The 21,449-nt window shown below is 43.4% G+C and overlaps 1 protein-coding gene across 1 annotated transcript in view; it reads left to right on the top strand.

Moving 5' to 3' along the window:
- The first annotated feature begins 2,834 nt into the window (after nt 1–2,834).
- Nucleotides 2,835–21,449, top strand: part of KIAA2012 (KIAA2012 ortholog) — a 120,686-nt gene continuing 102,071 nt past the window's right edge. The window contains 5 exon segments of the mRNA XM_060106674.1: nt 2,835–2,918; nt 4,105–4,389; nt 17,114–17,273; nt 19,826–19,911; nt 19,913–19,982. Coding sequence (XP_059962657.1) covers nt 2,835–2,918; nt 4,105–4,389; nt 17,114–17,273; nt 19,826–19,911; nt 19,913–19,982 — 685 coding nt within the window.

Here is a 21,449-nt window from a genome sequence, read left to right as displayed (position 1 = left end):
TTCTACAAGGCCCACCACCATGCATCATCCCACCACCGCTCCCTCTTCTTTCCTAGGGCAATCCACCTCCATATCACCTTGTCACATCATCTTTCACATACTGGCTCACATGCACCTCTCTTCTCACCCTGCTGGGAGCTTCTTGAGGGCAGAGACCACATCTCACATATAGTAATCTCCCAGTAGAGCTTTGTTGAAGGGTCCTTTTGGCACTTTGAAGGGATGGAGAAGGGGATGGGAGAGAGCAGCTGTAGCTTAAGACCCGGGAAACTATTTGGAACCCTCATTTTGTAGAATTTTGTCTCATCTGTTGTGAGGAATTCACCCTACAATTATGCTGACCAATTGGCTTTCACATTATAAAGTGCTAAATTCAGTTTTTTGTTTTCTTTGCTCTACATTTTTTTTAGATTTTAACTCAAAATCTAAAATATGCATAACATAAAATTTATCATTTTAATAATTTTAAAATGTACCATTCATTGGCATTAAGTACTTTTACATTGTTGTACAATTATCACCATCGCCTATCTCCAGAAATTTTTCATCTTCCAAAACTGAAACTCTGTACCCATTCAACACTAACTTTCCATTCCCTTTTACCACATCCCCTGGGAAACACCACTCTACTTTGTCTCTATGAATTCGACTACTCAAAGTATCTCATATAATTGGAATCATACAATATCAATATTTGTCCCCTTGTGACTGGCTTATTTCATTCAGCATAATGTCTTCAAGGTTCATCCATATTGTAGCATGTATCCAAATTCTTTCCATTTCAAGGCTGAATAATATTCCTTTGTATATGTTTGTTACATTTTGCTTTGCCATTCATCTATCATCTGTCAAGTGGACACCTGGGCACTTCCCTGAAGGTCCAGTGGTTAAGACTCCATGCTTCCACTGTGGGGGGGCTCGGGTTGGATCCCTGGTTGGGGATCTAAGAGCCCACATGCCATGCAGCATGGAAAAAAAAAAAAAAAGTGGACACCTGAATTTTTTCCACATTTTGGCTATTGTGAATAACGGTGCTATAAACATGGGTGCTCAAATATCTGCTTGAGTCCTTGCTTTCACCTCTTTGGGGTCATATACCCAAAAGTGGAATCGCTGGACCGTATGGTAATTCTACGTTTAATTTTTTGTGGATCTGCCATACTGGTTTTTGTTGTTCTTGTTGTTGTTGTTCTAGGCTGGGCCACGCAGCTTATGGGATGTTAGTTCCCCTACCAGGGATTGAACCAGGGCCCTTGGCAATGAAAGCTCAGAGTCCTAACCACTGGACTGCCAGGGAATTCCTGCCATACTATTTTCCATAGCTGTTGCACCACTTGATATTCCCACTAACAGTGCACAAGGATCCCAATATCTCCATGTCTTCAGCAACAATTGTTATTTTCTGGGCTTTTTGTGCTTGTTTTTATTTTTTTTAGTAGTCAATTCTAATGGGTGTTGAAGTGGTATCCACTGTGGTTTTGACTAAATTCTGTTTTGAGCCTCTGCATTCACTGACTTGATTCCCCCATGATAAGCCCAATCTAATTATATACACGATGACCTCTATTTCTTCCTCATGAGACTTGAGCCTGCCTCCGAGGAAAGTGACAGCCACAGAGGGAGATCTAAAGGTAAGTGGGCCTGGGGCCAGCTGCACTTCTTCATCCAGGTCAGCAGGGGGCGCTCCCATGGGACTGCCCTGAAGGCTCTGATGACAGATGACAAGGCAGGTCGCTTTTCCATACCAAAGCAGAGTCCTAGATAAGCAAAAATGTCTCTTTGTTCCCTGACCCTCTCCCCCCAGTTCTGTCCTCCTCACAGTGTCAGTATCAAGGAGAACCAAGCAGCCTAGGCCACAGCAGTGGTCCTCAAAGAGGATGCCATTGACATTCGGAGTGAGACTATTCTTCATTATGCAGGACAGCGGACAGTCATTGTGACAACAAAAATGTCCCCACCCGCATCTCCCAAGTACCCCCTCCCTCTAGAGATGGGAGGTGCCCAAGTGAGATCCAGGTATGCAAAGGAATCTGGAGATTCCCAGTGTCCTGCACTCACTCCTGCAAAGCAGCGACCACCAGAAAGAGGACTCCTGTCCAGCTGAGGAGACCCTGGAACTCAGCCAGGGAAAACATCACAGGTCGCTTTAGGTGACCTAGACGATTCCTCTGAGTCTGTTAATGATCACTTGACAGTGAAAGGCTCGCCTATCAGGAGAAGGGCGAAACGCTACCTAAAAGCAAGACCAATACTATAACAGAAAAAATATCCCAACATACCCAGCCTCCCAATCCCGAAATCAGGACTTGAAATCTGAGCCTGGTCTCTTCGATGTCCATTTGACCCTCCCTCCCCGCAGGGTGTGAACCCTGTGCTCCGCAGTCCCTTGCCTTGCCTAGTCCGGCTTAAGGGACTTCACTTCCCTGTGCTGCCATAGCAACCAGGAAACAACCTCCGCTCACAATGAGAAGGATGGTGCTGTGGCCCAGATCGGCCGAGGCGCACGGCCGATAACAGAGCAACAGGACCAGGGGACAACAAGGGCACAGGCAAAGGGGAGAGAGAGGTTGCCCAGAGAATAGACAATCCAGGGCTTGAGGAGTCTGGGTTTGCGGTTTATTTTTTCTCCCGACAAAGACACACACTGTCTAAACTGTGTGACTGGTTGTTATTAAGAAGCTGCTGTATGAGGGGAAAATGTATTTAATAAAAGGCCCAGTGTTTGTGGTCTTCTTGGGCTCACTGCTGAGCTCAGGAAATCTTGAGGTGTGACCAGTTTTCAGCCTTCAAAACCAAGATGAACTGCCCTTGAGAAGGGTGGTCAGAGAGAAAATATGTTCACTGTCTCTCTCCTGAGCCGGGGACATGGGAAGTTGGTCCAGAACAAACAGAAGTTAGAAGTCTATTTTGAACCAGAGGTGAGTCTTACAGCTGAATAAAAGCATATTTGGGGGGTGGAGGAGGAATGTTTTATTTTTTCATTTGGGGCTGAGCCCTGTGCGTTTTGGTTTGTTTTGTTGGTCCAGCGGCGGGGGTCACTGGAAGATTGTCCCTCCTCCTTTTCTTAAATTCGAGAAAATAAGATAGATTGCTTGACACACAGAGATTGCCACTGGGGCCCTTGTCCTCCCCCTCACACACTGACTTACAGCCTCATTTGCTTTAGACTGGAGGAGATTCCAGATTGTCTAGAATTTGGGCGGTTTGGTACAAGACCAGAATTTCCACCTGTGTTCTAGGCAAGCTGATGGCTGTTTGGTTTTTAGACGTCATGCTCTGTGGTTGAAATGCTGAAATATTCCTGCCAATTCAATGGCTTCCTTGAATCTTCTGGAATTCAACCCCCAGGACTCACATTTAATATAGGCAAAAAATTTTTCAGTTTAGAAGATTTTAAAGAGGTAGCAAAATTCCCTTGTTGTACTGGAATTTTATTTCATTGAATCCTGCCAGGAATAAGAAATCCACTGGGGGTACTTTGAAAAATTTTGGATCACACAGAGATTTCCTTTGTTGTTGTAGTTTGTCATGATATTTGACTTTCACTGTATTAAAAGACATATAAATTTTCAAAGGACCTCTGTGGCCAATGGCATTTACTTACTTACAAGATATGTAACTACTTTATAGGCCCTTAAACAGCCAAATTAGGTAATGTTACGTAGCATCCAGAATGTATGGAAATTCTCCCTGTGTACAGCTGAAGTGATGGGCTGGAATGGTTTTCTCCTATTTAAACTGCCAGCTGGTCCAGGTCTAATTTCAAAGTTATCTGCTGCCCTTGGTAATTCTGACTACTTACTTGCATACCAGGAAATTTTAACTGGCCTGGAAGCTACACTCTACCCTATTTAAGCCTCCAGGCATAAGTGGCTCTCCTGAAAGTTATATAGGGTAAAATAGAATCGTGCCCTAGGTTCTACTAACTCTGAGAGGCAGAGAACAAAAACAGTTGCTAAGAAGCGTGAATGTATTCTGTGACACCATGTAAGCAATTCAGAGAAAACCAGTCACTAAAAACACGTCAAACACCTGCCCAAGCAGTATTTCCTATAAAAGGGCCTTCCACTGTGGACCAGTCAAGGAGGTTTCTTTCCACTGCAGGATTACTTGAACTGGAAGTCCCCAGAAGATTATATCCTGGTCAGCAGGCTGCAGGATGAGGGCAATGCCGACCAGCACATGTGGAGCCTCTTTCTTCCTAAAACATTCAGCACTAGAAAGGGCGCCCTGATCCTCTACTCGGAAGGCTTAGCCATATCAGCATGGACCCCCAAAGAGAGGAGTAAAGACCCCTACTGCCCCAAAGGCCACAGAAAGAGGCTGGATCTTGAACTGCGCACACTTCAGGACCTCAAAGAAGCCATCCTGGCGTACGGAAGGAGACAGGTAGGCAGGGCACTGTCCAGGGTTCAGGGAAGGCCCTGGTCTGTCTCTAGAAATCCAGTTGCAGCTTTGGATATAACTTCTTTGCAGACCCTAGGAAGGTATGCAACCCTCAGACTTCCATTTCTTCATCTCTAAAATGGGACTGTACTCACAGTACACAATTGTCATGAGGCTTAAATGAAATAATCTATGTGAAAGGGCTCTGAAAAGCATAAAGGGCTCTATTATTATCATTTTGTGTTTTCCTTTCCATTAGAATGACACAAAGTCCTTTTCAGCATTCAGACAGATCTGGGCTAGCACACGTTTCATCAGAATCCTTGAAGTTCTGTCTCATAGCCACGAGCATCATCATCACACCTCTGATGTTCTTGGCTTTGTGGAAATGAGGAGAACATTTAAAATATTTACCTTGAGCCCTTCAGCATCTGCAGGATAAGTTAATGACTTTTTCCACTCTGAATTTAATATTAAGGGGAAACCCCTGTGCTCATTTCTCTGATTCATAGTCTCTAATGTCTTATGAGATGTGTACATGGCCCCTGCTTTATATAATGACATGCATCAACCCTATGGTTGAGGCCATGAGAGAGCTGGGACAATGTGTTACTTCATGAAATTCTAGCTTATAGATGGTGGGTGACTCCCTAGTTTAAAAGTCTCTGCTGGCTTCTCATTCCCCACAGGATAGAGTCGTTAACTTCTTGTACCAAGCGCTTCAAGCACTGGCTTTCTCTTCCATTTCTAGCTGTATCTGCAACTTGTTCTAACCACCGCCATGACTATGGACCCCTCAAGGCCCCACTCATGTGAAGAGCTTACCGTTCCACTAACACCCCATGCCCTTTTGTGACTCTACACTTTTGTACATGCTTCTACATCTGGAAAACTCCTATTCATCCTTCAAAACACAACTCCAATGTCATCGCCCACTGAAGCTTCTCCCACTTCCCTAGACAGAGCTATCCCATCACTCCCTCCTCTGTGAGCATTCCCATACCATCATGCATTGCAATTCATCTCTTTGTCCAATGGTTACCATCTCCTTGAGGGCAGGAACCACATCTAAATCTTAGTTTCCAGAAAAAAGTGAGTACCCATAAATGTTTGTGAAATGAATGAATCGATCATGCACGATACCGTCAATGTTTTTTAGATCATCCCCCAGTATCATTATTGAGCAATTTATCACCTACCCCACCAAGGCAGAGTTTCCAAAAGGAAGGTTCCTCTGGTCCTTTTCCTTCTTTCAAAATACAAAGAAGCTTAATGACCTTGACCAAATGCCCAATTGCCCTTTGTATTAAAAATCATAAATTCTTGGATGAAAGGAAACCAGTTGTTGTTGAATGCTTAGTATTATATTACAGCTATTATTTCATTAAATCTTCACAATGACCTATGAGATATGGTTTTTCTTGCCCCCTTTTGTAGATGAGGAAAATGAGGCTCAGAGGAGTTAAGTGACTTGCCCAAGGTCTCAGAGCTATTTAATGACAGAGCCAGTATTCAAACCCAAGACTGCCTACTCTCCAGGGCCAGCATGCTTTGCACTCCACCCTATTGTCCGTGGACTTGGAAGGCCTCCAGGAGTCTCTGTGCCAGGCCTTGGCATGTTTGCCCTCGCATCCACCCCTCACCCTTACCTCACTCTACTCTGCATCACAGTGGGGTTGACCACAGGCTGCATATAAGTCCACAAACATCTGTGTCAACTGGCTTCTAATTGAATTTGCCATTGGAAGACATTGGAAGGAGATTGGAGAGGGAGAAGAAAAAGCCCGGGTATTTCTCCCCTCCCATTCCACCTGTAGTGGTGAGAAGCACCTGCATCACCTCTGTGGCCCAGCTCCCAACAGACAAGCAGGGCCGTTGTAGCTCTAGGTTCCTCCAGGTGACCCTGCCAGCTCCTCCTTCTGCCCTTTCACCTAGGGGTCGACTGGCTTCCTGATGTTACTAATCTCAGTGTTGCCTCAACATCTTTTTGGCTTCTGAGCTCTCTATTCACTTGTGTAACTGATTACCTGAATTAAATTCCTTCTATGCTTAAATATTTAGAGTGGTTTCTGTTTTCCTGGCTGGACACTGATATGTAGGCTGACTTACTGCCCAGAGCAAGAATACCCTCCACAGCTTTCAGATGCTTGTCTATAGGGCTTAAATATTCCAGACAACAGTGATCTTATTACTTTATAAAGTAGATGAGTCTGTTTGGGGATGGCTTCAATTTTAGTTAGACTTGGGCTCCGTGAAAAAAAAGTTCCTGTCTTCCTGAGGTATCCATCTACCAGATTTACAACATGTAACTGTACAAACAGAACACTGTAGTCTCACTCCAAATGAATAGAAGGGAAATGGTGTGAGGAAATCAGAAAGGAAGGAAAAAGTTTGGAATAGTAATAAGGCAGGAATTTAAGATTAGAGGACATGGTATATTAAAATAGGAGGGAAAAAACTCAAGAGGGATTTGGAATTAAATACAATGAACACAGGCTTCCCTGGTGGCACAGTGGTTAAGAATCTGCCTGCCAATGCAGGGAACATGGGTTCGAGCCCTGGTCTGGGAAGATCCCACATGCTGCGGAGCAGCTAAGCCTGTGCACCACAACTACTGAGCCTGCGCTCTAGAGCCCGTGAGCCACAACTACTGAGCCTGCGTGCCACAACTACTGAAGCCCGTGCGCCTAGGGCCCGTGCTCCACAACAAGAGAAGCCACTACAATGAGAAGCCCGCACACCACAACAGAGTAGCCCCCGCTCACCGCAACTAGAAAAAGCTCGCACACAGCAATGAAGACCCAACACAGCCAAAAATAATAAATAAATAAATTTATAAAAAAGAGATAATGAACACCTCAGAAGGGGAGAGCTTTGGAAACTACAGAGCACCATCTGATTATGAAAACTATAGCCTGGCAAGAAACTTTAAAAATCATAATATCCAGTGCTGGGACAGCTATGGGGAAATGAGATGTCTCATACATTAGGAGTACAAGTTCACATGACATTTCTGGAGGGCATTTTGGCAAAAACCTAAAAAGGGCTAATACTCTTTGATTTAGCATTCTACTTTTAGGAAGTTGCCTTAGGAAATAATCAGAGATGTAGCCAAAGATTTACACAAAAGAATGTGTACTACAGGGTTATTTATTACCATACAAAACATTGAAAATAATAGAAGTCCGACAATGGGACAGTGATTAAATAAAGTACAGTCATACAATGGATTTGGGGTCAGGCAATAAAATCATGTATTACTCATGAATAACATGAGAAAATACAATGTATTTTTTAAAAGAAGGTTATAAAATAGTATTCATATTAAAAATAACGAAGTTCATTAACATTTTTTGAGTATTTACTACGTTCCTGCCACTGTTCTAAGTGCTTTCCACTACATAACTCAATATGCTTTCTATCAATTGTAGGGGTAGGTACTATTATTATTCCATTTTAAAGGTAAGGAAATTAAAGCACGGAGAGTTCAAGTAATTCACTCAAGATTTATACAGCCACATAGATAATTACACCAGCATTCGAAACTAGACAGTGTACAAAACATCGCCTCTCGAATATAATCCCAATTTTTAAAAATTAGTTATACAAGAAGGAAGATACACATCGAAATTTAACCATGGGTGGTGGGACTATAAGTCATATTTTTATTCATACATATCCTTTCACCAAACATTATTTTTTTTAAGTCATGGAATTTTTAAAATAAAAAAATTGTCTAAGTGACATACCCACCAGCACCATGACAGTTCTGAGGCTGACAATCAAAGATCAAAAAGTGGGTGGTGGCCTCATTCCTAGAAATCTCCGCCCCTTCCCCAAAATATTGATAGTTGAAGTAATCCTTCCCCTCATTAGCCTATGAAATTACCCAGCCCATAAAAACTAACCATGCCATATTTCCGTGCCTCTCGCCTTCTGAGATGGCCCATATTCTGTCTATGGAGTGTTTCTCTCTAAGTAAATCCACTTCTTACCTATGAAAAAAAAAAACAAAAAACAAAACAAAACTATGATTTTGAAGGAGGTAGACAATGAAAGGGAAGGCCAGGTTAACCCTAGAGAGCCAGGTGGGAAACAGAATAGAAACAGTGCTGTAAACTGAGCCCCGCAATAACCACACCATCTGTTCCTCGGGATCAGTATTTCTGATAGTCCAAATAGTATAGTCCAAGAGTTAAAAACACCACACTCAAAGTAAAAGAGCCAAAGTGGGGAGGGGAATAAAAGGGAGGTTGGGTAACGAATAGAGTAGCGTTGCTCACAGAAGGATCTCTCCTGCCTAAACTGTGAATCAGGAAACCTACACAACGCAGGCTCCACTCAGACCTGTGACAATCAAGGCTGTCACAGGAAGGTGAATTAAATTTTTAAAACATCTCACACCATCTCCAGTTCTACATATGGATCTAATGACATGCATGTGGCAATCCATCTGGGTTTCATTTTATAGCTCAATACACACCTACTCTTTAACTTTCTTGATGGCCCAACTTCCTAATGAGCAAAGATAAATGCGCTAAATCAAGAGATTAGATGTCAGAGTTCTTACACTTCTAGATACACACAGATGTGTTGTTTGTTTGGTTTTTTTTTAAAACAGAAGGAAATATGGTACAAACATTCCCAAAATTAAAACCATTCTTCTTGAGGCCTCTAATTCGTCCAGCTTCCCATCACATATTTAAAAATCAAATAGCTATGAAATCTAAATAAACATAATTTGGGGTAGTATCTAAATGATACTCATAATGATGCTTTTGAAGCATAGCAGAAACCTCAAGTACCTCTCAAATCATTGGAAATTTTAAACAATTCTCACATTGTTTTCGTATTTCTTATTCTTATATTTTTAAAATTTTGCAAATCTGGCAATATTTTTTACATGTCCAACATGGTACATTGATTAAATAATGTATTAGAAATAATATGTTTTAAAAATTCAGTTCACAGAGCATCCCATTTCTTTATCCCATTGAAGCATGCACAGGATTCAGTTTACTATAGCTGGTTTCAACCAAGATTGTATTGCGTCTGCCATCTCCCTTATAAGTGTGATTACATTTAAGAGTATTGTCAACCTTGTTCCACTGATTCCATACTGCCTAATCTCCCCCACATCTCAGTACTCAAGGTGCTTAACTCTTTAGTTGGTGTTTTCAGTCAATATACAACCCATGAAGGCACTTTCAGACTACTATTTTATCGAGTAATATTGTGATAAGTTATGTTTTTGGAATGAAGTTCATTTTTCCACTCTAATCATAACATCAGCTCATTATACAAAATAGAAAGATATAGAAAAATAGGAAGAATAATAAATTATCCTTTCAGCCAAAGATCAGGAAGACAAAGTTCCCTTTGCAAGTCCTAATCAATTACCTGCTGCTGGTTTGATGGTGTCCCTAAGAAGTGCTCTGATGGCTGTCAGCAAGGTTCTAGGAGGTACCAACGCAGCAAGGGGAGAAAGAGTGGCTTGACTGCACTCATTCTGCCAAGTGTGCTCCATTTGAGCAGGTCCTGAGCAGTTGTACTTAGAGCCTTTAGCAAACCTGGAAGTAGGAAAGATCAGGAGAGAATCATGGGTCATCCGTAATGATGAGGTCAAAGGTATTGTCAGTAATAGCTAACACTTGTTGAGTGCTTGGTGTAGGCCAGGCATTTAATCTCTATAACCACACCCAATCTGCACAAGCTAATGAGCTGTGTGCCACCATTACTTCCATTTCGTAGTAGGAAAAATGGGGGTTTGAAATTAACTTCCCCCAAATTATACATCTAAGTGGTGGAGCTAGAATTGGAGCCTGGACAATTGAGTCCAAAGCCCCACTTTTAGTCCCTAGAGGGCCTAATTTTGAAGATCCCACATGCTCCAGGGAAAAGAAACATCCCTCCTGCTTTAACAATATTTTTTTAAAGGGATCTTGGTCTTCCAACACATCCCTTAACATCCTTTCTTACACAAATCAGAACACAAATCAGATTTTCATTAAAACCAATCTGGGTCATTAGGTAACATGTTCAAGTAAGCCATATATATGATCCAGTAGGCTTGGCTTTATGTATTTCATCCATTGGTTCCCTTGTATAACCCCTAGATAGAGAATATTTATAATAACGGCTAACACTTAAGTAATAGGCTAACACTTAAGTAATACTATTGTACCCATCACCATTCTAAGCACTTTATACTTATTATCTCATTTAATCCTCAAAACAACTTTATGTGTACTTTTTATTGTTGTAAAATATACATAAAATTTACCATTTTAATCAATTTTAAGTATACAGTTGAGTGGCAGTAAGTACATTCACATTGTTATACAACCATTACCACCATCCATCCCCAAAACTTTTTTATCTAGCAAAACTGAAACTCTCTACACATTAAACAGTAATTCCCTATTTTCCATCATTCTACTTTTTGTGTCTATGAATTTGACCACTGTAAGTACCTCATATGAGTGAAATAATACATAGTTATCCTTTTAGTATTTTGTGATTGGTTTATTTCATTTAGCATAATGTCTTCAAGGTTCGTTCATACTGTAGCATGTATCAGAATTTCCTTTCTTTTTAAAGTTGAATAATGATTCACTACGTGTATATACCACATTTTGTTTATTCATTCATCAGTTGATGGACACAAATTGCTCCCACATTTTGGCTATTGTGAATAATGCTGCTATAAACCTGGATGTACAAATACCTGTCAATGTCCCTGCTTTTAATTCTTTTGAGTATATACCCAAAGTAGAATTGCTGGATCATATGTAATTCTATTTTTTGTTTTTTGAGGAAGCGCCATACTGTTTTCCATAGTCGTTGCATCATTTTACATTCCCATTAGCAATGCCCAAGGGTTTCAATTTCTACAAATCTTCAACAACACTTGTTATTCTATGTGGTTTTTTTTTTTTTTTGCAGTACGTGGGCCTCTCACTGTTGTGGCCTCTCCCGTTGCGGAGCACAGGCTCCGGACACGCAGGCTCAGAGGCCATGGCTCACGGGCCCAGCCGCTCCGCGGCATGTGGGATCCTCCCGGCCCGGGGCACGAACCCGTGTCCCCTGCATCGGCAGGCGGACTCTAAACCACTGCGCCACCAGGGAAGCCCCTATGTGGTTTTTTTAAATAATAGCTATCTTAATGGGTGTGAAGCAGTATCTCACTGTGGTTTTGATTTGCATACCTTAGTAACAAGTAATATTTAGCATCTTTTCATGTGCTTATTGGCCATTTGTGTCTCTTCTTTGGAAAATTGTCTATCTGAGTCCTTTGCCCATTTTAAAATCAGGTTGTTTGTTTTTTTGTTTTTGAGTTGTAAGGGTTCTTTATACATTCTGCATATTAATCCCTTATCAGATATATATGATTTGCAAATAATTTCTGCCATTCTGTGGGTTGCCTTTTCACTCCTGCTAGCGTCCTTTGATGCACAAAAGTTTTACATTTTCTTTCTTTTTTTTTTTTTTTTTTTTTTTTTTGGCCACGTGGCATGCAGGATCTTACTTCCCCCACCAGGGATTGAATCCGTGCCCGCTGCAGTGGAAGCATGGAGTCTTAACCGCTGACTGCCAGGGAAGTCCCAAGCTTTACATTTTCATGAAGTCCTACTTATCTATTTTCTCTCCTGTTGCCTATTCTTTTGGTGTCATATCCAAGAAGTCATCACCAAATCCAATGTTTTGAAGCTTTTCCCCTACGTTTTCTTTTAAGAGTTTTATAGTTTTAGCTCTTAAGTCTATCCTACTTTGAGTTAACTTTTGTCTATGATGCAAGGTAAGGATCCAACTTCATTTATTTTTGCATGCAGGGTATGTACTTTTATCATCCTTATTTGACAGATAAAGAAACTGAGGCACAGATGGGTCAAGTAATTTCCCCAAAGCCACACAGCTAGTAAGCAATGGAGCCAGGATTCAGACTGAAGCAGACTGAGCTCTTAAAGAAACTGAAGCTTAATTTTTTCTGTTTTCATTTCTAGTTGTTGTATCTTCTTTGCTTTTGTGACATGGCTGGTCAAATCCTTGATGCTAAACAGTTTGGTTGAGAATCAAACCCTGTTACAACATTGCAACTATGGGAAAATTTAGACCACTTTATGATTCTCTTCTTAATGGCTTGATACTCAGGAACATATGGCCACCAAAGATATGTGGGAGAGATAGTATCATTTGTACAGACTCTCAGAAATTAAACCTGCAGAGAAAAGAGCTAGCTGAAAGTGGCAGTGTTTACACGAGGCTAATTAAAGTCAGGCTGGGGCTGAGAAGACTTTTCAGGCACAGCTGCAAGTGGACACACATCTCTCCCCTCCCACCTCACCCTCACCTCAACTCTGGTTGTATTCACCTGGCAGCCCCAAGTCTGGCTCCAGGCACACCTGCACAGGTGCAACAACAATGGTGGTTACCCTCTGTTCTAATAAGGCTTGGCCTTTGCCAGGGCACACTAACTCCGGCAAGTCTGACCAAGGGGCAGGAGACACCAGCTATGCTCCTCTGGAGAGAAGGACTTCTGACTGGAGTGGGCAGCTCAAGGTACAGGTGGTCAGCAGGAAAGTACAGACATTTGGGGGATTTCTATTCCATTGAGCTAACATCTTGAATAGTTATTAAATAGTCAGTGCCTTGAACATTGCCTGACACATGGCAAATTCTCAACAGATAGCTGTTAGATGAACATATTAGTTGCCAGGGTGTGGCGGTGGGAGGTCATAATCTCTACCCAGCAGGGCTGGGTGTACAATATTGTCAGGTAGGCAGATTTGCGCTCCTGTGATACCTGATACAAGGCAGCCCATGAGAGGAACTAGACTATAATTTATTAATATGCTGTCAAAGTATAAAGATGGTAGAGACTGAGATTGCTTCCTACTAGGAAAATCTAGAGTGGTGTCGTGGAGGAGGTAGAATCCGAGCTGAGTCTTGTGGTAAAAAATAAACAGAGAGCGACCCTCTAGGCATAGGTCAGTGAAAGCTCAGAGGGGAGAGTGGGCAAAGTCAGAGTAATTAGACAGGTGTGGCTCTTACCTGGAGAAGTGGGTGGGGTCAAACTACAGAGGGCTTTGCCTGCCAGCCCTGGGAGAGCTGGATTTCTCTCTTTACCTCTCTGTTGACTCCTGCACACAAAGGGTGCCCACCCTCTGTGCTACGATGACAGCTGGCGATCTGGGCATTTCTTGTCTTCCTGGGGACACTGGCACCCTGCCACTGCATATCTGCTGGGTGGGAGCACTGCACACATGGGCTCCTTCCATCTTCTGAAAACCCTTGCCTGCCAGGACCGAGGAGGGGTGGCCATGACAGCCAGTGTGGGGCTTGCGGACAGATGCATGGGCGCCCCTTTGCCCCTCTGCACATGGAGGCCGGGGGAGCACCAGGAAGTTGGCGGGCCAGAGCAAGTCCCTCGTTAGAGGAAGCACTCCCAGTGGAGTGTGGATAAGAGACCCCTCTGTGCACACTAATTACTCATTTCAGAAGAACCAAAAGCTGGGGTTGATTAGCAAAGTCAAGGCAGGCCTGAGAAGTCTGGAACCATCGGCAGCCAACCTCCTGCTATCGTTTATTTCCCTGTTCCAGAAACTCCCTTCCTGGCTCCCTTCTGCCTCCTTTTATGTTTTAGAGTAATTTTGGTGGTTAGAGGTTCAGGATAATGTTGGAGAAGGAATAGAAAAATATGGAGAATGTATGCAAGGGCGGTGGGTGCAATAAAATACATTAATTTTTAATGTGTTTTCCATTTATAATATAATCTATTTTACTGAAATTTTGATTCCATAAAAAAGAGAAGAAAAAACTATCTGTAATCTTATGCCCAACACCCTAATACTGTTGTTATTAGAATTTTAATGTATTTTCTTCCAGTCTTTCCACCATGATTATACATTTATAAAATAAACTTTAATGGGATTGGAGTTGTACTATACTTTCTCTCTAATACCTTGCTTTTGTCCACTTAACTTATTATTCTCCATGTTGGAAATGAGTGAATAGATTTAACCCTGAGTGAGCTTTTTGGTAACCTAAGCAGGCCTGTGGCCTCCCGCAGTCCTTCAGTTAATCCAATGAGATGTGAAATTTATGAACCAACTTCACAGGCATAATTTGAGAAATTACAAACAGGAACCAGAAAACTAGAAAAAAAAACTTAAAGAAGCTGTGGTAGGCAGAATAATGGCCCCCCAAAGATGTCTACAACCTAATTGCTAGAACTTATGAATATACTAGGTTATATGGCAAAGGGAAATTAAGGTTGCAGATGGAATTAAGATTACTAACCAGATGGCCTTAAAACAAGGCGGTTATCCTTGATTATCAGGGCAGGCCCAGTATAATCGCAGGGATCCTTAAAAGGGGAAGAAGGAATCAAAAGGGAGAACCAGAGAGATGGCAGCATGAGAAGGACTCAGCCCAATGTTGCTGGCTTTGAAGATGGAGGAAGGGGTCACAGGCCAAGGAATGCAGGCAGCCTCTAGAAACCGGAAAAAGCAAAGGAACAGATTCTTCCCTAGAGCCTCCAGAATGTCCTGTAACAGGTTGATTTTAGCCCCGTGAGACCCATTTCAAACTTCTGACCTCCAGCACTGTAAAATAACAAATTTGTATCATTTAAAGCCACTAAGGGCACTTCCCTGGTGGCGCAGTGGTTAAGGATCCACCTGCCAATGCAGGGGGCATGGGTTCAAGCCCCAGTCTGGGAAGATCCCACATGCCACGGAGCAACAAAACCCGTGCCACAATTACTGAGCCTGCACTCTAGAGCCCACAAGCCACAACTACTGAAGCCCGCGTGCCTGAAGCCTGTGCTCCACAAAAAGAGAAGCCACCACAATGAGAAGCCCGCACACCGCAACAAAGAGTAGCCCCCCGCCTTGCTGCAACTAGAGAAAGCCCGTGCACGGCAACAAAGACCCAACGCAGCCAAAAATAAATAAATAAATAAATAAATTTTAAAAAAAAATCCACTAAGGGGGGAATTCTCTGGTGGTCCAGTGGTTAGGACTCAGTGCTTTCACTCCAGGGGCCCAGGTTCAATCCCTGGTCGGGGAACTAATATCCCGCAAGCCACGCAGCGTGGCCAAAAAATAATAATAATAATAAAAAGCCACTAAGTGTATGGTAATCTGTTAAACAGCAATAAGAAACTAATACAGAGGCCAAGATCAGCTTTCAAACTCAAGGCCAAAATGTATCTAGATGTGCCAAATTCCAGGAGAAGGGATTCCCTGATCCTTCTCGGCAACTCCCTGCCACGTTGAGCAAGTGGCCGAGTAAAGCTACAGAACCAAGCAGGTGCTTCAGAAATGCCCCCTACTGAAAAACAAGGGGCTCTTATCCAGATCAGACAGGGCATCATGCCATCTGCACCAGGGCCACAGCATCTCAGAGGAGGCTTGGTTTTATCACATTTAGAGGGAAGTCATTGGAAGCAAAGATTTACAGGAGGAAATGAAGTTCCAGTTCATCCAGAAAAAGCCCTGGATCTAGTGGCTCCATAGACCAGGGCTTAACACAGTGCCTGGCACGTAGAAGGTGCTCAACAAATTTTTATTGCATGACCAAATGAAAAAATGGAGTGAGTGAAAGAACTGAAGTCATTTTGTGTCCACTGCCCTCCCTACAACTCCCTCTCCACGTCCTCTGGAAAAAGCCTCAAGATTTATGTGGGGCTGAGTTTTTCAGGCTCTTTTGGTACTTGAAGTACTTGCCACATAAACTGTCCAGACATCAAGGACCAGGTGATGCTCTGTGCTTGGATTCCAAGCATTCACTGAATTAACAGATTCTGAGAGAGTAGAGCCAATTGAATAATAAGCCATGCTTTCTTTTTTTTACCTTTAGTCAATTTATATAGTAGTTATCAATCTGCCTTATTTGTCGCTTTTTCTCCAGAGAAAAAGCAAAGACTCAGATCACAATCAGTTCTTCAGTCAAGAGTGCTGTGATAGATTGGTGATGTCTGCCATGGGCAACAGGGATGAGGAGAGATGTCAAGACAAGGACCACGTGTTTGCTATTCTTGTGCTTAACTGATTATCCTTAGAGAATTTCTGCCTCATTTAAGTGGTTATGATATTAACTCGTCCACCTTAAAGGATTATAATGAGTATAATTATTTGTATAAGATAAAGCCCTAGCCAAGTGTAAGATGTTATTATTCACATTTATTTCCCATGATGTCTTGCATAGTGACTTTGGCAGGTAGATTCCCAGAAACTTCTCCCTGGCTGAAACGAAATGCAGGAGAGCCAGATGTTTTCAAAAGGCCATGCTCCTCGTGAACACGGACAGAGTTTGTCTGTCCCATTATTCATATTGCAAACACTGAATGCTGATGCTGATTTGTCGACCTGGCTTTCTCATACAGGGCCACTTTTTAAGATACTAAAATGATTTCCACAGGCTGAACTAAATGATGTGTTTTCTTTTGAGGCTCTTTATCCTTTTCTGGTTTTCTATCTCAAGATGGGATCTGGTATTTCTCATTTCTCCTTCTCCTTCCAACTGCAAATCCACAGGGGCCTTTCAGAGCTTTGCTTGGTGGGGTCTTGTTTTATGTCTGTTGGCCGAGGCATCTGTTTCTGGTGCCTTCCAGCACCTTCCGGGAGTCTCCCAGATTACTGATGAGGATTGTGCTAGCCAGTCTGTATCACTGGGAGGCTCCCAGCTCAGCAGCCATGCTGTTTCCTGACTGGTGTCCCCACAGAGAGAGCAGGACAGAGCCTGGCAGCCGTACCTCCACTTCCGAAGCCAACCAGAGAGCCAGGGCCTATGGCGGATCCAGCCTGGGTATTCAGCCAAGAGATACCTCCGCGGCCTCCTGCGGATGTGGCCCCCTGACACCATGTACAGGCTCCAATGTGCAGGTCAGTGGGGACATGGGAGGAGGTGCGCCTTGAGCAGCCCCGCCTCGCATTCTGGTGTGAGAGTGTGTTTTCCATCAAGGTCCGAAACAGCAGAATTTCAGGCCCAATTCTGTGTTAGTTGTGCCGTCGCACCTTTCGCCCGTCAGCTTCCCCCACGTGTGCGGAGGGAGTGCAGCCTGAAGTCTTGCCTTCCCTCTACTGCCTCTCAACAGTCTCATGCTCTGCATCCCAAGCAGAACGTGCTTCCCAAGCTTCCCCATGCAGAGACTCCAGATCCTCCAGTGCAAACCCAATCTTTTCCAAGAGAAGGAAAAAGAGGCCCAGAGGGGCAAAGTAATTTGTCCAGGGTCATTCAGCCAAAAGCAAAGCTGAGACCAGAAGCCAGATCCTCCCCACACCCCAGGTGTCACCCTCCTCCCAACATCCCCTACTTCCCCTTCAGAGGGACCTCAGATCCCCCAGGACGTAGAAATGTTAGGCTTTCTCTTCAAAGAAGGTGGCTCTTCAGCACAGCCCACCCAGGAGTGAGATGGACACTCTGCTGCTGAATAGAGACCCCAAACACACTCTGTAATGGCTTAAAAATAAAAACAGGCAATGGCTGGGAATTAGAGTTGCCAGATTTAGCGCCTACACACGTGCACATGCACACAGAGGCACGCACAAAAAAGTTACACTTGTAATATTTGGTACATATTCCTACTAAAAAAGTATTCACTGTTTATCTGAAATTCAATTTTAACTGGACATCCCGTATTTTATTTGGCAAACCTACTGGGGAAGAGAGGGGAGAGCAGTAGGATTTGCCAGTGCCTACTCAGCTAGCTGTCACCTCTTCAGCACCAACGAACAGATGGGACCAGAGGAAAACTGGCTTTCTTCTTGCTTTACAGGTTTACTTCGGGAAAGGAGAGAAAACAACTCTCTCCCCAATAAGTGATGACTTGAAGGAAAATGAGAGATGTGGGTTTGTCCAGTAATTGGTTTACCCTTCACGGCGGACCCACGGTCCCAGGCAGTTCCATTTATCTAACACTTGTGAGAAAGAGCCTCTTAACCAGAGATATGTTTATCGTTGGGTGGGGCAGAGGGCAGAGCAGGCCACTGCCCCATGGCCCAAGCCCAACGTCTTCAAGGAGGAGAGCCCCTCTTAACATCAAAAAATGTCTCAGACCCTTCTGTGAAAGTCATGTAGCTACAATGCATGGTTTAAGGAAAGGTCCATGTGTACGTGCATTCTTGGGCCTCTTGCCATAATTCCTCACCAAGGGCCTTCTTGAGGGTGAGACTCTCAAGCTGGAGGAGCAAAGACAATACTGGGATATGAGGTCATTGGCCCAGTGGACTCTGCCACCCCCTTCCTGCACATCTCAGAGCTCACCGCCTTTGTGATGCTGGTATGTTCCCACCTTCCCACTCCTATGATAAATCCTCACCACCCTCCAGGCACACATCTTCTACAAAGGCTTCTCCGACAAATCCAGCCAATGTTGAGGTCCTCATTTTCTGGCCTTATATAACACTGACCCTTGGGACCACACACGTAGAGCAGAGGAGAGCTTTGTCTCTCCAACAGACTATTAGTGCCTTTAAAAAGGACCCATGTCTGGTTTTTCTGTATCCACCCTACTGCCCAGTAGAGAGGTGGGACCATTGATAAGCCCTCAATAAATACTTATAGAATGGATTGAAAATCATGGGGGTTGCAGAAGCAAGCAGGATATATCCAGGAGAAACCTTTAGATTTCCTCCTGAGGCAGGAGGTGCCTTTTACCCAACCCCAAAGAAGCAGCCATGTTTCTTCCACGAGGGGGACCCAATTCCTGGGATGGTGGAGAGGAAGAAGTATATATGTGGCACAGGACCAGAGGCACCCAAGATGCTAGACAGAGAACCCTCTACGGCTTCTATCTGATTTTATAAATTTTTTTTTAATTTATTTATTTATGGCTGTGTTGGGTCTTCATTTCTGTGCAAGGGCTTTCTCTAGTTGTGGCAAGAGGGGGCCACTTTTTTTTTTTTTTTTTTTTTTTTTTTCTTTTTGCGATATGCGGGCCTCTCACTGTTGTGGCCTCTCCCGTTGCGGAGCACAGGCTCCGGATGCGCAGGCCCAGCGGCCATGGCTCACGGGCCCAGCCGCTCCGCGGCATATGGGATCCTCCCAGACCGGGGCACGAACCCGTATCCCCTGCATCGGCAGGCGGACTCTTAACCACTGCGCCACCAGGGAGGCCCCAAGAGGGGGCCACTTTTCATCGCACATGCAGGCTCAGTAATTGTGGCTCATGGGCCCAGTTGCTCCACAGCATGTGGGATCTTCCCAGACCAGGGCTCGAACCATGTCCCCTGCATTGGCAGGCAGATTCTCAACCACTGCACCACCGGGGAAGCCCTCTATCTGATTTTTTAATCTCTTGCGTCTTCTAATTGTCTTCCTTAATGGGCAATGTCCAAAACTAAGACTAACGCAAGTGGGGAACCTTGTAGTTATCACCAAGACCTCCAGACTGGCAACCATTATTTCTACCAATAACTCCTGACCTACTCTTCAGGATACATCAAGGATTCTGTGCTGCTCCAGGAAAGTCAACCTAATGTACCAAAGAATCTCAGGCCACAACAGGATCTTTCAGGTGTACCCCCCCAAATACCATCTCCTGCCTGTCTTCCCTCCATTTTGGATTCAACCAGGAAAATCTTTTGAACAAGGTACATGTTGATTTTATCAAACCAGACTTCAAATACTTGGATTTTTAACAGCTTAAAATGAAGTTTTCCAAAATAAGGTCTAGGGATTCTGGGTTTCATTGTCCTCATCTGTACAATGAGGGAGTTAGTCTAGACCAGCACCATCCAATAGTACTTTCTGCAATGATGGAATGTTTTATACATATATATATATTTTTTATACATATATATGTGTATATATATACATGTATGTATATGTATATATACACGTATATATGTATATATGTATATATATATATTATATATATATATGTATATGCTGTCCAATTCCAATATAGTAGCCATCAGCCACATGTGGCTATTGAGCACTTGAAATGTAGGTAGTGTGACTGTGAAAATGAGTGTTAAAATTTTATTTATTTTTAATTAATTTACATCTAAATAGCCACATGTGGCTAGTGGCTACTGTATTGGACAGTGCATATCTAGAGTCTAGATTTTAGATGATTTCTTATGCCTTTTTCACTCTAACACTCTTTAACCTGTGGTTTTGTGGCAATATCATAAGAAAAAATACAGGCTTTGGAGCCAGAAATCTGGCTGTTCTGCAATGGCTGTTCTTTCTCTTACTAGAGGTAAGATCTTGAGCAAATCACTCAACCTCTTTGAGCTTGTTTGCATATCTCTGTAATGGACACAATAAGGCCTACCTCGTTACTGCACAGAAAATTATTGTGGGCTGTCTATAAGCTGTCCAGTACTATGGAGGTTCTACCTGTCAATATTATTCTTGGGAACTTGAAGCATTAAAAGAGCCAGATTTGCTTTGCTAAGGGAGATGGGGAAAGATGACTGGATAAAGATGACTGGGCAAAGAATAGGGTCTTGACTAGTACCAGAGTTTTTGAGAAACGAGAAGGAAAGGACAAGAGCCTAACATAATAAAAAGTTAGGGCCTCCCTGGTGGCGCAAGTGGTTGAGAGTCCGCCTGCCGATGCAGGGGATACGGGTTCGTGCCCCGGTCTGGGAGGATCCCATATGCCGCGGAGCGGCTGGGCCCGTGAGCCATGGCCGCTGGGCCTGCGCGTCCGGAGCCTGCGCGTCCGGAGCCTGTGCTCCGCAGCGGGGGAGGCCACAACAGTGAGAGGCCCGCATACAGCAAAAAAAAAAAAAAAAAAAAAAAAAAAAAAAGTTAACTTTTCTGAAATGACAAAGGAATTTTCCAGAAACAATAGTTGTGCCTAACCAAGCCCTGTACTTGCAAAAGGATCTAGTCAGGATAAGTAGAGAATCTGATCTATCAAATGGAGTGGAGAAGAACATGGCAGATTCTCAGAGCCTGGTGCCATAAACATGCCTACCATATACCTCCCTTGAGTCTAGACTCCATTATCAAGGAATTTTGGTCATAACCTTTTCCAATAGTTCATCTATGGGAAACATGCTGGTCAGGCAATTGTATTTCTCTTTGTAATTATACCCCGGTCT

This window comes from Mesoplodon densirostris, chromosome 8 (genome assembly GCF_025265405.1).
Source record: "Mesoplodon densirostris isolate mMesDen1 chromosome 8, mMesDen1 primary haplotype, whole genome shotgun sequence".
Lineage (NCBI taxonomy): Eukaryota > Metazoa > Chordata > Mammalia > Artiodactyla > Ziphiidae > Mesoplodon > Mesoplodon densirostris.
The sequence above is the reverse complement of the archived record's forward strand: the minus strand, read 5'-3'. Positions and strand labels throughout refer to the sequence as shown.